Consider the following 16,638-nt stretch of genomic DNA (forward strand, 5'->3'; position numbering starts at 1 on the left):
TCGTTTCCTGAAGAAAGACTGTGTGTCTGCTTGTTTTCCTTCAAGTGGATTGATTTTTTTTTAACCTCTATTATTAAGTTTCTCTTCCCTGTTTTCCCCCTGTCTTCTGATTTTCATTTGTTGGTCTGTGTTCTATTCATATGCTTGTAATTAAAGAGATTAGGTTCAATTCCTAATTTGGCAACTCCATCCATTTTGCAAGTTAGTTTTCCCCAGTTGATGTGTCTGGTGTTTCTGTGGAAATAGGACATGGTTACACTTTCACAAAGACACAGAATAAGAATTATTGCCTTTCCCATCTCTTGCCCTCTTTGTTGGCATTAGGCCAGAAGGTGTGATGTTCTTTTTTGTATCTGTGGTTCTCAAATGTTTTTGGTTGAAAGATTCCTTTTGCAAATGGACGAGTAATCAATAGCCTCTGTATCAAAATTAGAGTACTTTAAATTCTTTTATGTTTGTATTCATCAGAATCCTGTTAAGGAGATGTGCCTGACATTTTCTGAAGGCTGTCTGACCGGTTCAGCAACATGCCTGTTGAATGACTTATGATCTCTCTCTTTTGTTTCTTCATGGAATGAATGCTGTAAAAAATGTTTCAGTGGCCCAGTCTTTTGGCTGTACAATTTAAGGTATTAGGCTTAGATTTTCTAGTCGGAAGATTCTAGTTGCCGAAGCATAGACGAGAGTTGCACCCAACTCTGTCAAAGAGTCAGATACTTCAAAAGGTACTGCTCCTGGCTAACTTTCCAGGTAGGTAAATCAGAAGAGATTAGAGGAATTAAAACCTGCTGTAACTCCATTATAAGTCAACCTACAGCATATGGACTGTAGCAGTTCAAGAAAGTAGCTCGCCACCACCTTCTCAAGGGGCAAATAGGGGCAGGCAATAAATGCTTATCAGCCAGCAACTCCCATGAGTGAATTTTTAAAAACAATTTCAACTTGAAGCATAGCAAGGCAAGGTATAATTATTACTGTAAGGACAGTGCAAGACCGGTTAAGGGATTAAGCAAAATAGCATTCCAGAAAGCTAAGTACAGAAAAGTCCAAAAAATGTTTGCAGAGATAAATAATAGTTGATTTAGCACTGATTAAAATTATTTATGTATGATGGGAAGAATCTATTACAGCAAGGAATGTCTTTGGTAAAAGCACTATACATTTATTCTGACTACATTAATAACAGCAGTGAGTTCATTGCCTTTTTCATGCAGTATGTTCCCATGCGCAGGCTGAGATGACTTTGCCTGGTCAGGTGAATTTAAAATAACTGACGGAATTACATAGAAATCGCAATGCGCAAACAGGCTCTTCAACCCAACTAACCAATGGTGTTTATCTTCCACAGGAACAGCGATCCTAATCCCATGTCCCCACCCTACACTTCTAACCTATCAACTTTAAGATGGGGCTTTTTCTCAGTCATTTTATTCGAGTTGTATTGTAGTGATTTGTAACAAGGACAGCCAGGTAGACATCAAAGAATGATTGGGGCTGTTAATCTGGTCTAATCAGGGAGCCCTGATATAAAGAGGAGTGTCAGAGGGTCTGTTCACTCAGAGCTGTCTCTGAGGGAACTGGATCAGTGTCAAGGACTCTCCACATGTAAATAAAAGGTAACTTGGCCATAGGATACTGGTTTCTGTGGAGTAATTTCAAATATATTGCACTCTCTTTTAGATAAGAGTGGGAATTTTGCACACAAAGGCGCAGATAGGAAATGTTGTGCCAGAGCTCATGCAGCAGAGATGTAGCACAGCATGGCTGACCTGCGTCAAGATATGGCAGAGCTCAAAGCAGGCCTACAGGACAACTGTGGCAAAGTGTGTTAGCATCGGAGGCACAACGGTCAAGAGGCAGAGCTATGGCAGATATCAGGTGGCATGGCTGTATCAAGGTGTGCCAGAGCTCGTGCAGCAGAGTATGGCATGGCACAGCAGAGCTGCAGGAGAATTGTGGCAAGGCGCAGTAGAGTTCCGGCAGCAGAGCTGCAGCTAAGATCAGGCGGCAGAGCTTCAACAGAACTGTAGCAAGGTGCGGCAAAGCTATGGCAAGGCGTGCTAGAGATGTGGTAGAGCTCCTGAGGCAAGGCACAGCAGAATGCCTGGGACTGAGCTGCGGCAAGGCATGGCAGAGCTCAGGCAGCAAGGCGCGGCACCGCTGAGGTAAGTGATGGCCAATCTATGGCCAAGTGAGGCTCAGACTGCAGAGCCGTATCGAGACGCGGCACTAATGCAATCTAAGTGCTCGTGTTGAACATGATGTGCATAGTACTTGCAATGTAGTTAGAGTAAAGGAGCCAGCACTATTAACATGAAAACCCCGATGGCCGTTTGAAAGCATTTCTATGTAGTCTTTTGTCTGCTACAGAGTGCTGTGGTTTCCTGTTCTTCTGCTTCACAAGAAGGGAGCTCTGCTGAAATATGTTAAAATTGTTCCAATTATCGCTGTTTAGTATCAGCATATTCCCATTTGAAGAGAGGATTTATATGTCCGACTGTAACAGCTAGGAAATCTGCCATCGTCTGCATATTCAAAATTAACATGGCAGACCTCCTTGGTTTTCCTGCTTGGTTGAAGAAGCTCAACCACACACCAAAATAGAGTCATCGAGATGTACAGCATGGAAACAGACCCTTTGGTCCAAACCGTCCATGCCGACCAGATATCCGAACCCAATCTAGTCCCACCTGCCAGCACCCGGCCCATATCCCTCCAAACCCTTCTTATTCATATACCCATCCAAATGCCTCATAAATGTTGCAATTGTACCAGCCTCCACCACATCCTCTGGCAGCTCATTCCATGCACACATCACCCTCTGCGTGAAAAAGTTGCCCCTTAGGTCTCTTTTATATCTTTCCCCTCTCACCCTAAATCTATGCCCTCTAGTTCTGGGCTCCCCAACCCCAGGGAAAAGACTTTTGTCTGTTTATCCCTATCTAAATAAACCTGTTCGGACTATAACCTGGTGGTGTGTGATTTTTAACTTTTGTCCACCCCAGTCGAACACCAGCACCTCCACATCATCGTTAAGAATATATGGTTAGACTTGAAACTTGAGCCTGTTATTTCTCTTTATAAGTCTTGATGGACCTTTTTGTATGTTTCCAGAAACATTGTCATCTGTTCACTTCAAACAGCCTTGGACAACATTATACTGTGAATTTTATAGATTTACTGTGAAATGATCGTTTTGAATTTGTTTGCATCCCAGCTTCACCAGCAGCCAAGATCTGTCCAAGCACCACCTGGTTATCCAGGTGGCTACTATGTACCAGTCACAGGCCAAATGCAAGTGGGTCCAACTGGGGCAGCCATGCCCATACAGTACTATGCAGTGCCACAAGTCTTCTCTCCATCTTCAACTGTGCTCGTGAACGATGGATATGATCCAGGTGCCAGGTTTGGGGCAGGAGCCACTGCTAATATTCCAGTAAGTGTTCTGAACAGTTGGCACTGTGGGTATGGTTATGAATTATAGTGTGGCATAATGTTATCTGTGATTGTTGGGGTTTAATTGGATGTAACTTGGGTAGTTTTATAAATTTTCAGTTTCTGCATCATGATGCTAAAGCAACCACAGGTTTTTAAAAAGCGAATTATAACATTTTTAAGTAATGCTCATACTGTAATTTTAAATTATAATAAACTATTGTTAAAAATTACATTTTCTAGTTGTCTTTCCTGTCCTTTTGTCCACTCCTTTTTGTCACTTTTTTTTCATTTATTCAAAAAGACATTTCAGTCTATAGCGCAAAAAAGTAAGAAATTATTAGACCTATGACTAATGAGCTGAGCCGTTGCAATCTTTTATTATCTTTAATTATAATAGATGATCATCTTGGTGTAGTGATCATTGTGATCAGGGGGAGAGCCACTGTGCACAAAAGCATGGCCAAATTCAAAACAAGTACTGAGAAAATGATTTCCGAGGGTAATCATGTTCCAGGAAACCATGGTTACCCAAGGTACATAACTAGAAATAATTAACAGGGTCCATCTTGCTCCCTTGAGTAACAAAGCTTTACAGAACCGGAGGCAGCTGTGTCCATCCATCAATTCCAATTCCCACTTTTTACCTCTGCCTTTTCAAAGAGCAAATATTGATTCAGCTTCATCTGAATTTTATAATATCTTTCACTTCTGTTGTCTTCCTGTTTGTTATTCCGTATTTATTGGCCTAGAAATTTATCTTCATTTTGATCATTCTGGGATCCTCGAAGATTATTGTATATCTTTAGTTTCACTCCAATCCATTTGTTTTCCAATATCAAGCTCTCTCGTAGTCTTAGTCTTTCTTCATTGCTTAAATGCCTAATTCTGTTGATTTTGTTCCAACTTAACATATAATATAGAACAGCACAGGCCTTCGGTCCTTGATGTTGTGCCGGCTTTTTATCCTCTAAGACTAACCTACGTACCTTATGATTGTACAATCCAAGAGTCGCTTAAATGTCCCTAATGTATCTGACTCTACTACCACTGCTGGCAGTGCATTCCAAGCAACTATCACTCTCTGCAGCTATAGAGCTGCAACATAACCTCACGACTCTGAAACTCAATCCCCCTGCTAATGAAAGACAACACACCATATGCCTTCTTAACAACCCTATCTACCTGGATGGCAATTTTCCGGAATCTATGGACACGGATGCCATAGATCTCTGTTCCCCCACACTGCCAAGAATCCTGTCTTTAGCCGTGTATTATGCATTCAAGTTCAACCTTCCAAAGTGAATCACTTCACGCTTTTCCAGGTTGAATTCCACCTGCCTCTTACCAGCCCAGTTCTGCATCCTGTCAATATCCCATTACAACCTACAACAGTCCTCCATACTATCCACAAATCCACCAACCTTTGTTACATCAGCAAACTTACTAACCCACCCTTCCACTTCCTCATCCAAGTCATTTATAAAAATCACAGAGCAGAGGTCCCAGAACCCAGTGGTCCCTGCGGAGCACCACTGGTCACCGAGCTCCAGGCTGAATACTTTCCATCTACCACCAGCCTCTGTCTTCAGTGGGCCAGCCAATTCTGTATCCAGACGGTCAAGTTACCCTGTATCCTTTGCCTCCTTACTTTGAATGAGCCTACTATGGGGAACTTTATCAAATACCTTGCTAAATTCCATATACACCACATCCATGGTTCTACCTTCATCAATGTGTTTTGTCACATAGTCATAGAGATGTGCAGCATGGAAACAGACCCTTCGGTCCAACCCGTTCATGCCAACCAGATATCCCAACCCAATCTAGTCCCACCTACCAGCACCCGACCCATATCCCTCCAAACCCTTCCTATTCATATACCAATCCAATGCCTCTTAAATGTTTCAATTGTACCAGCCTCCACCACATCCTCTGGCAGCTCATTCCAAACCCGTATCACCCTAAACCCCTTGAGTTCTGGAATCCCCAACCCCAGGGAAAAGACTTTGCCTATTTACCCTATCCATGCCCCTCATGATTTTGTAATCCTCTAAGGTCACCCCTCAGCCTCCGACGCTCCAAGGAAAACAGCCCCAGCCTGTTAAGCCTCTCCCTGTAGCTCAAATCCTCCAACCCTCGCAACATCCTTGTAAATCTTTTCTGAGCCCTTTCAAGTTTCACAACATCTTTCCGATAGGAAGGAGACCAGAATTGCACGCAATATTCCAACAGTGGCCTAACCAATGTCCTGTACAGCTGCAACATGACCTCCCAACTCCTGTACTCAGTACTTGGACCAATAAAGGAAAGCATACCAAACGCCTTCTTCACTATCCTATCTACCTGCGACTCCACTTTCAAGGAGCTCTGAACCTGCACTCCAAGGTCTCCTTGTTCAGCAACACTCCCTAGGACCTTACCATTAAGTGTATAAGTCCTGCTAAGATTTGCTTTCCCAAAATGCAGCACCTCGCATTTATCTGAATTAAACTCCATCTGCCACTCCTCGGCCCATCTGGTCAAGATCCTGTTGTAATCTGAGGTAACCCTCTCCGCTGTCCACTACATCTCCAATTTTGGTGTCATCTGCAAACTGCCTAACTGTACAAACATTTAAAAGCAGCTCTGCCATGAAATTCAGCAGGGCCTGTAGAAACTCAGACATTTGGGACTAGTGACCACAAAATCTCTCCCCCTGCCTCTCTACTGTCGTTAGGGTCCAGGGTATACCGTCATTCTCAATTTGTATACTCCCTCCCTGAAAACCACTATTGTGATTTTTTGATTAGATTAGATTAGATTTACAGCGTGGAAACAGGCCCTTCGGCCCAACAAGTCCACACCGACCCGCCGAAGCGAAACCCACCCATACCCCTACATTTACCCCTTACCTAACACTACGGGCAATTTAGCATGGCCAATTCACCTGACCCGCACATCTTTGGACTGTGGGAGGAAACCGGAGCACCCGGAGGAAACCCACGCTGACACGGGGAGAACGTGCAAACTCCACACAGTCAGTCGCCTGAGTCGGGAATTGAACCCGGGTCTTCAGGCGCTGTGAGGCAGCAGTGCTAACCACTGTGCCACCGTGCCGCCCACTCGCCACCGTGCCGCCCACTGTGCTTTTTGTTTAAAAAATTTCTTTACAAATACATATCCTAACCACAAACTCACCTTCATAATGGCCCTTGGAGAATGAGAACTGCCAAGCAGCAACCAGGTAATTCGTCAGTGATAGGCAAGTGAGCCACATCAGATAACTTACATAGCATACTATTTCTTGCTTCTCTCTGCCAATTATAGCCAAACTAGTCAGCACCCTTTACCCATTCTGTGTAAATGGTGTCTTGTCTTTTCTTTTCAAGTCTGTTTCTTTTGTCCTATTTCTGATGAGCAAAAAGCTTCAACTTCTAATGTTCTAGAAACGTTTTGAGTTCTGTACTACCAAAACACAGTTGAAGTGCTGCTCTTTTTGTTTGGTGCTTTTTGTTTTAGTTATTTTCTCTTGGATGTATTTTTTTCCTTTATCGTTTACTGCCTCTACCAGAAAACTCTCCAGTTATGTTCTCTCATGCCTCTCCTCAAAGAATTCAGTAAGGTTTGTGAGGCATGACCTGCCCCTCACAAAGCCATGCTGATGATCTCTACTTGGAAAACCATAGTTTGATTAATCATAAATCCTGTCTCTCAGAATACTCTCCAATACTTTGCCAACCACTGACATAAGACTGACTGGCCTGTAATTCCCAGGATTATGCCTTCCTTGAATAAGGAAATAATATTTGCCACCCTCCAATCATCTAGCACTACTCCAGTGGACAGTGAGGATGCAAAGATCATTGCCAAAGGCAGAGCAATTTCTTCCCTCGCTTTGTGTTGTAACCTAGGGTATATCCCATTTGGCCCAAGGGATTTATGTATCCTTATATTTTTCAAATTTTTCAGCACATCCTCCTTCCTAACATTACCTGTTCTAGCCTATCAGTCTGTTTCGCTGTCTTCAGAAATGTCAAGGTCCCTCTCTAGTATATACTGAAGCAAAGTATTCATTAAGGCCCTCCCCTACTTCTGATTCCAGGCACAAGTTCCCTCCACTATCCCTGATCGGCCCTACTCTCACTCTGACCCTCTTATTCCTCACATAAGTGTAGAATGCCTTAGGGTTTTCCTGAATCCTACCTGCCAAGGCTTTTTCATGCTCCCTTCTAGCTCTTCTAAGTCCATTCCTCAGTTCCTTTCTGGCTACAACCCCCCCCCCCCATTCCTTTTGAAACATCAAAACCCCGGAACATCCAACAACCATTCCTGCCCAAATGATATCCAAGACTCATAATGGGCACAATGTCATAGCTCCAAGTACTGATCCATGCTTTAAGTTCATCACCCTTATCCCTGATTCTTCTTGCATTAAAATAGACACACTTCAACCACACTAGACACACTGACTGCACGTTTTCCCCTATCAACTGTCTATCCCTCCTCACGGACTCTCTGCACACTGTATCTGGCTGTTCACCACCTACTCCATCACCTGATCCGTAGCTCAGGTTCCCACCCCCTGCCAATCTAGTTTAAACTTCAGCCCTGATATTCCATAACAGTCCTGAGCAGGGCCAAGGAGAGAATTCATTGGCTGTGCTGTTTCTCCTGTTACCTTTATCCTGACCTTTTTAATCATCAAAATTCCTGTTGAACACTTTCACGCTGCGTGTTGGGTCTTCTCGAATAATGCAGCGTAGAAGAATGTCATTTCAGCCCATCAAGTCTGCACCAATTCTTTGGAAGAGAAATCCAGTCTGCCCTTTTCTCCACTAACACCACCCCTCCCAAACAGCTATTTTTTTCTCTGTTCTAACTTCTTTTTTAAAAAAAAACAAAAAAAAACCTTTCTTTCTTGTTGTTTCTGGCTCTTTTGTCAATCAACTTCTGACTTTAAACCTGGGTCATGCTGATTATTGATCCTTCAGCCATTGGAAACCGTTTCTATTTATTCTGACTAAACCCTTCATCATTGTTATCCCTTCAAATCAGTTCTGGCCCTAAGGAGAACAACCTAATCTTTTCTGTCATCCCTTAGACTCCTAAATGTTTACAGCACGGAAGGGCTGTAGTCAACAAAGACTACAACTTTGGCCTGTGGCCCTGGAGGCTAATAGCAACAACAAGTAAATATCTTAAAACCTGTTTGAATGTTATACATGTTTCTGACTCAATCATCCTTTTCAGGCAGTGAGCTCCAGGTACCCACCCCCCTCCTCAACTCTCCTCTTTGCCTTCTACCTTTTAAATCTATCCCTCCTGGTTCCTGATCTCTCTGCTAATAGAAAAAGTGCCTTCCTATTTACCTTGTCTATGCTGTTATAATCTTAGAAACCTCCACAATGTCTCCTCCGAACATTTTGAAAATAGCCCATGGCTTAGAATCTCCACCCCAAGGCAGCATCCTGATGAATCTCCTTCACATTGTCTCTTGTGTAATCACATCCTCCTTTTAGTTTGATGATCAGACTGCATACCATAGTCCACTAATGTTTTACATAGCTCCATCATAACCTCCTTCCCTTTGTTAGCCAAGGCAGAGAATACAGGTATCCCATATGTCGTCTTAACCATCTTTATCTACCTGCCCTGCTGCCTTCAAGGATCTGTGGACATGCACATCAAGGTCCCTCTGATCTGCAGTAATTTCCAAGGTGCTACCCTTCGTAGTATAATCCCTTGCCTTATTGACTCTCCAAGTGCATTATTTCTCTCTCTTCCTCACCTCTCTTTCTCCCCCCCCCCCCCCCTCCAAAAGGTTGAATTCCATTTGCCACTGCTCTGCTCAGCTGATCAATGGGTTAATTTCCTCCTCTCTTTACCATCCTGCCACTTTTCACGTGATCCTCAAACTTCTTGATCATACCCCTCTATTTCAATCCAAATCATTAAAGTACACACAAACAGCAAGTTCCCCAGCACTAGAACTCCACTGGAAACCGACTTCTAGTCACAGGAACATCCCTGCATCGTCATCTTTAGCTTCCTGTGTCTCAACCAATGTTTGGATCCAAGGTGCCACTTTTGCCTTTGATCCCATTTTGGTAATGGCAGACTTTCTCGATCAGTCTGCCGTTACCAAAAGCCTTATCAAAATCCATGTCGATCACATTAAATGTATTACCCTCATCAAAACTCCTGGTTGCTTCCTCTCAAATTAGATCAAATCTTCATTTAACAAAATCATGCATTCTATCCCTGATTAATCCATGTCTCTTAAGTGCAGATATATTCTATCCCTCAGAATTCTTTCTGATCATATCAGTGAGGTTAGACTGACATAAGCCTGTGATTTCCTGGCCTTTCCTTCCTTTTTTTTAAATAACGGGACAACATTAGCAACCCTCCAGTTCATTGGCACCTCACCTGTGACCAGAGAGGAGTTGAAAATTATTGCCAGGGCTCCTGATGGTGCCTTCCTAACATCCCAGGCTGTTGAGGAAAGAGTCTCATCCTGGCTTGTAGACTTATTCACTTTGAAGGCTGTGAAATCCTTTGTGTTTTTTTTTCCTCTCGCTTGCGCACTGTCTCTCTCACATACAAAAAAAACTTTGGTGTTATGGGTGGAGGGAAAACACACTGGGTAAACTTGGTTCAAGAGCTCCAGTCTGCAGGATTGATGCAACGTTCATTTTGCTTCTTAAGACCTTCTGTTCACTGCTGTCTTCCTCCAAGTTTTTCCACATCTTTGCAAAAGGCACAGGGTGATTGGCCCACTAACTATAAAATCTCCTCGTTACTGCTTGAAGGCAATAACCTACAGTGACTGGTGGAAGAAAATAATTGGCTGCCTTCAGGCTTCAGTTACTTCTATTGCACAGCGGTAAAGACTTAGAACCCATTCCTTTGCTAGTCCAGAGGCCCCTCTCCTTCTGTTGTGAACACCTAAGCTGGTCATCTACCCAGGAACCAATCAGAGAGAGCTGTTGTCAGGCTGATGACTTCCAGTATCTAAACTGGTCACAATTGCACAAACCAATCAGCTACCTGTTGCTGGACAAATCTCTCTCTGAATATATTCTCTCTGGGGTTGTGGTGTCTTATCTCCTCCGAATTGTTGCAAAACAACCATATAAACACCCCTCACAATGAGTCCAGTAACTTCTTGTTAGAAGTGCAGCAATTCCTTCCCCAGTCCTTTTTCCATTCTATTCCACAATCAAAAATAAAGTAAAAGATACCATCTTTAACAGCAGTTCCTCTCCTCAGGATGGTTTCCCCTTTTTCGTGACAGTTGCAAATTGTGTTTACAACACTGATTTCCTTCCTGTAGTGCATTGTATTTCGATTCCCACTGTTCATTTCCTTTTCCCATAATTTTAGCATAACAAAACACTGATTACTGAAATAAAAGGAAGAACTGTGGATGCTGGAGATCTGAAACGGAAACATAAATTGCTGGCGAAACGCAGTAGATCTGTGGGGAGACATCACCGGTGCTGGCAGGGCTGCTGAGTTTTGCCAGAAATTTGTTTTGGTGTCACAGATTACTGATCTATTCAAACTATTTGTAAATTGCAGAACAGTAACACCCTGAGACAGACAAACTCCTCTGTTGTATACATTTTTCATCCTGTATTGAGGTCTTCTAGAATCCAGTTGATTCCCATTGTGTTTATAAACCCTCCTTCTTTTAAAGGCCAAATAGTAGGACAGCAAGCTCAATGCATTTTGTGCTCATGTTTACATAGACTCAGTGCAGCAAGTCTGTGTATAGACTGGTTGCAAACCTCACTTTGCCAGTTGTCCCAGTATATTAAAGCATGGTACCTTTCTGATGCTGCCAAAGTTGATAACCTAAGGAGCTATATCAGAGTGCAAAGCCTGCACAAAGAAATCAAAAGCTCTCAAAATTGCACCTTTTTGAAGTATATTTGGTTCATTGTGACTGGAACTATGTCAGCCACTTAAATTGAGTATTATGGTTACTTATAATGACCAACCACAACCCTCGGGTAGAGGATGATAATAATTTATTCAAGTGTATGCAGGAAATGTCCTACTGTAGAACTAGCCAGAACAGAACTCTGCTGAATAGAAGCAATCTATCTTTATTATACACAAATAGTCAAGTACACAGTTCATTATTCAAATTCCATCTTTGTCTGTAAATAATCACAAAAAGCTAGTGCCTTCAGTTTTGGGTACATATCTTGTACTCACCAAAACCGAGCCTGTCATCTTGCCCTGGCCTAGCTTTGTCCCTGCTACTGTTTGCTTCACCTCTTCTCTGTTTATCCTCATGCCCCCATCTCTTAACCAGTTTATCCTTCATGATTCCTAGGGCCATTCGGGGAGGGATCTGCGAATCTCTGCCTTTATGGCATACAAAGTTCGGAGAATTCTGCTCCTTTGGTTTTACTGTTGGCATAGAAATCCCTATTTTGCTTTTACAGCCCCTTATAGCCTGTTTAACTCTTACATATATTATTCCTTTGGTCTGTGGCTCTTTTAACATGGGTTTCTTGTAGTCAATGGTTACATCACTGTAAAATCTTGTTGACTTGAATCAGGTTGACCATGAGGAAGACCTGTCTTTAATTGAATATCCTGTTTGCCAGGGCTTATAAAATTATATCACCCGTCAACATCTCATTTATCTCTTAAATGAGTTGTGCCACAACATCATGATGTGGTTACTCGGTGACTGAATTGTCACCCTGTGTTCGTGCAGAATGTTGAGGCCCCTCCAGAAGTCTTGACAAAGCTGAACACTGATGAGTGGTCAAGTTGGCTTGCTGTCCCAAAGTACTCCAATGATTTAGTTCCCATTTGTCAGTGAAAACCAAGGATGTGTCTGGATATCAATATTCAGGAAATTGGAGAGGGAAAAGAAGCAAAACTGAAACTCGAATGTATGCTGATTAAGCTGAAAGATATTTTGGCCTTTTGGTATTTTATCAGAGGATTCAATTTTACCAATTTCTGTTGGTTCACCTTAAAAGCAACTTCTATTTTTCTTTTTCAATTTAGCCTCCTCCACCTGGTTGCCCTCCCAATGCAGCTCAGATTGCAGCCGTGCAGAGTGGCAATGTCATTGTGACCCAGAAAAAGGCCAACTGGATTTCCGGTGGCTCAAGTGGTGGTTATACAATCTGGTAAACAGATGAAAACGTGAACGAGAACGTTTTATGGAAGGAACCATTAATCTTAGTTTGTTTAGACAATTAATGGATGTAACTTGATAACTAAGCTGCTTTGAAATACTTTAAAAAATTCTCTCTTTGAGCACAGAATTTAAAGTTGTAGTATATCTGTTAAATGCTTGTAAAACAACATTAAGTACTTTAAAAATTAAAAAAAAATCTGTTTAGTTTGTGTCCTTTTAAGTTTAATCAGGCTAAAAGAAACCCAATTAATTGGAATAAATACCAAAAGAACTGTGGATGCTGGAAATCAGAAACAAAAGCAGAATATGCTGGCAAAGCTCAGCAGGTCTGGCAGCATCCGTGAAGAGAGAATTTGGAGTTAACGATGAGTTCAGTGACTCAACCTGAAAAATTAATTCTGATTTCTCTCCACAGAGGCTGCCAGACCTGCTGAGTTTTTCCAATTAATCAGAAAGTGACATCAGTTGATTTTAAGAGGATTAGGAATCAACTTTTATGAGCCAAAGTAACCCTTTTGGGTCACTGTCAGTTTGCTATGTCCCTGATCACTTTTTAAAACACTGATTTGGCCTATGAAGGACAGAAATGTATGTGTGCGTGCTCTGCACAAATGATTTCTATGTATATTGCTGTTAATGAGAAATATATAAAGCCTCATGATGTTCTTCACTTTTTAAAAATAAATGCAATTTTGGATGGTTGTGAATAGTTCGCAAAGGGTTAATTGTGCTAATCCCTGAAAGAAAATTCTGAGCTTTTCTCCCTTGTCGCTATATACACCCGTAACCTCTTGAATTGTCTTTTTGCGCAAATATCAGTTTTCCTCTTGAAGGGGTGAGGAGTTTATTTCTTTTCCACTGTGTTTTGATGGTGACTTTGTGCCTATTTGCCATCAGATCTGTCCAGAACACCACAACTGATTTTAATAAAAAATCTTTCTGGGCCACTGATTTTGTTTAAGACCATGGTACAATGCATGGACATGGCTGCAATCAGACCACCTAAAATAGTTCATTTCCAGAGTGAATCCTCAAAGGATGAGGGATATCCTCTGCTTACCCCCTCAGCTCTTTCTGGAAATGCTAATTTGTGCTTCTAATTGAAGGAGAACACTTTTGGTCAATCATATCTAAGCTTCGGGAGTGAATTACTGACTTATATTTGCCATCACAGAATCAAAATGAAAAGCCTGTTTAATTCTCAATGTTCAGTGATCAGCTTGTACTTGGGAAAAGGTGACCTTAGCAAAAGGATTGTTGTATTGGATGGCATTCTAACACATTATATTAGCCTGACTGGTGCTTCATATGTCTGAGATAAATGAAGCCTTTCTTGTTTTGACAACGCTGTGTCACCAGCCACGTTTCACCCCAATCATCAGAGGTTGATTATATGCAACTTCAGCCTGGCCATTTTGTGCCATTTAGTTGGAAAGACCACATTTTCTGTGTTACAGAAATGTATCTCTGAAAGATCAGCCAATTGGCACCCACAATGCAAGTTGTACTTTATGAATGTATTAAAAAACAATGCATAACTTTAACATAGCATGGACTCTTGGTGTTTAATAGTCTGACAAACAAGGCCATTCAGTTCAACTGGCCATTCATTTCGGCAGACATTTCATGTTATTCTGTCACAGCCAGTGTATAATGTATCATTACTGCTCTTGGAAAAGCATAAGTAGTTCAAACGTTTTTATTTAAAGTGACTTTTCATAGAAAACTTACAGTAGATTATAAAATAGACTGTCACACCTAGTATATGTAACACTCTCCAATCTCTTGATCTTGTATCCTTTCTGTATCAGTTTGAAGTTGAATACAAACCAAGAGGAATGTATCCAATAACATTAGTTAGATTGCTTAATTTTTAAAAAGTAACTATGCAGTGAAACTTGTGTAAGTGCTGTCATAATGCTTGGTGAGACAATTCCAGTCATTTACATCACAGTCTAGCTCGGGGCCAGTAACTTGTTTGTTTAAATTTAATGAAGTTTTGTGATCACCAATACTCAGAGAATAAAACCACAAGGTTCCACCATTTGAAAAAACAAAATGAACTTTACAAAGTTAGAACAGCAAAACAATATATTTACAGGTTATACTCTAGATTTCAGAATGAGTGGGAATTAAATAACATGATCGAACATCCAATGGAGCACATCAAATATGGTCAGCACAGGTTTTGCGGGTTTCTCAGCACACCGCGCGAATCCCCTCCAAAGGTGCACATTTGATGACCCGAATTGCTGAGCCTTTTAAGGAATGGTGAAATAAGACCGAGTATGTCCTGCCAATGTGGCGCATGGCAGCCTCACAGTGCCAGGGTCTCAGGTTCACGTTCAGGTCCAGCCTTGGGCAGCTGTCTATGTGGAGATTGCACATTCTCCCTGTGTCTGTGTGGGTTTCCTCCTGGTGCTCTGGTTTCCTCCCACAGTCCAAAGATGTGTAGGTTAGGTGGATTGGCCATGCTAAATTGCCGATTGTGTCCAGGGATGTGCGGGCTAGTTGGATTTTCCATGGGAAATGTGGGATTACGGGGATAGAGGTTGGGTGGGATGCTGTTCAGAGGATCAGTATAGACACATTGGGCTGAGTGGCCTCTTTCCCCCTTGGGATTCTATGATGCTACTGCTGAGCATGCACCAGAAATGTGGCCTATGTGCAGGCCCACAGAAGGTCAGTTTGTGTTTTATAACAGCACACACTTGCAAAAAGTTGAGACTTTTGCACGCTATTTACTTGTCTCAGCAATAAAATAGGCAAGAGGCTGTCTGAAACTGCTCACACGTGCAAATTGTGAATTAATGTTTCAATGCACCACATACTCTCACTTTCAACACCATGTTCTGTGAATGAAAGCTTGCATGGCTCTGTCCTGGGGTGAACTGGTTTCTCCTCTGCTGCAAAAGCTGAATAAAGAGCACTTCTTCCCACAAAAGCTGGTAACTCAAGTTCGGCAACATCACATCTCCCTCTGCTGGTACAGAATCCAGCATTTCAAATGTTAGCACTGTAGTACAAGGAAGTGGGACCTCGCAGGAGGCTGCTGGAGGTTATATACACCTGTCCCCCAACTCCCCTTCCCCCCCCCCCCCCACCTCGCCAAGACAGCAGAGGTCTCCCAGACACTCAAGGCACACAATAGCGACATTGTAGTTTTCTGCCTACCAGTGCAACATATCTCAGGAACAAGATATCACTCTTGGTCATCAGCTCCTGATGATGCCATAATTGAGTGCTTCTGATGCTGGAGATCAGAGTCCACATCAAAGTGGTGCTGGAAAAGCACAGCAAGTCAGGCAGGATCCAAGGAGCAGGAAAATCAACAGGAACAAAGGGCTTTTGCCCGAAACGTTGATTCTCCTGCTTCTCGGATGCTGCCTGACCTGCTGTGCTTTTCCAGCACCACTCTGATGTAGCTCCTGATGATGGGTTCACTTCATTTGGAGGGGCTGAGGCTTTGAAAGCTGAAAATTGATGACTGGCCTGGACATCTTTCTTTCTGCTCTATAGGGTGGTGGACTGAGAGTCACGACTATCGAGCAGGCTTCCTGCAGATCTACTGCTTAACCAAACAAAATCTCCCTTTCCCTCCTGTTATATTTTCACCTTTCAGTGCACTCGATCCATTCGAGCAGTTCCCTTTAATAGGCTTGGATATATTGCTACAACCTGTCATTATGTTTTCTCTCTTGTTTGCCTGTCAGGTGATTGCCCTACTGCTGGTAAGTAGAAGTGAAAGATGCAGTTCATTAATGAAGTTACACTATCTGAAGAAAGACCAGTTTCAGTAAAACTGAATTTAGACAGTGGTGAAGGCTAGTGCCCTGGGGCATTGCTGGTGCTGATTAGGTTCTGACCATAATCTTGGCTGATTGCTGGGAAGACTAGAGCAGTACACAGAGTGATTATTTTGAAACTAGAGACGGTTGCAAAACAACAACAGCTCTTGAGGTACAGTGGTAGTGTTCCTATCTCTGAACCAGGAGGTCTAGGTTCATCTGAACACGATTGGAAAATACTTACACCAGACCCTGAGATTA

General features: G+C 42.4%; 1 protein-coding gene across 1 annotated transcript in view; it reads left to right on the forward strand.

Moving 5' to 3' along the window:
- dazap2 (DAZ associated protein 2) overlaps positions 1–14,133 on the forward strand; it is a 35,846-nt gene extending 21,713 nt beyond the window's left edge. Inside the window, exons 3-4 of the mRNA XM_060821017.1 lie at positions 3,218–3,436; positions 12,454–14,133. Coding sequence (XP_060677000.1) covers positions 3,218–3,436; positions 12,454–12,582 — 348 coding nt within the window. The 3' untranslated portion in view covers positions 12,583–14,133. The remainder of the gene's footprint in view (positions 1–3,217; positions 3,437–12,453) is intronic.
- Positions 14,134–16,638: the final 2,505 nt, after the last annotated feature.

Source organism: Hemiscyllium ocellatum, chromosome X (genome assembly GCF_020745735.1).
Source record: "Hemiscyllium ocellatum isolate sHemOce1 chromosome X, sHemOce1.pat.X.cur, whole genome shotgun sequence".
Classification (NCBI taxonomy): Eukaryota; Metazoa; Chordata; class Chondrichthyes; order Orectolobiformes; family Hemiscylliidae; genus Hemiscyllium; species Hemiscyllium ocellatum.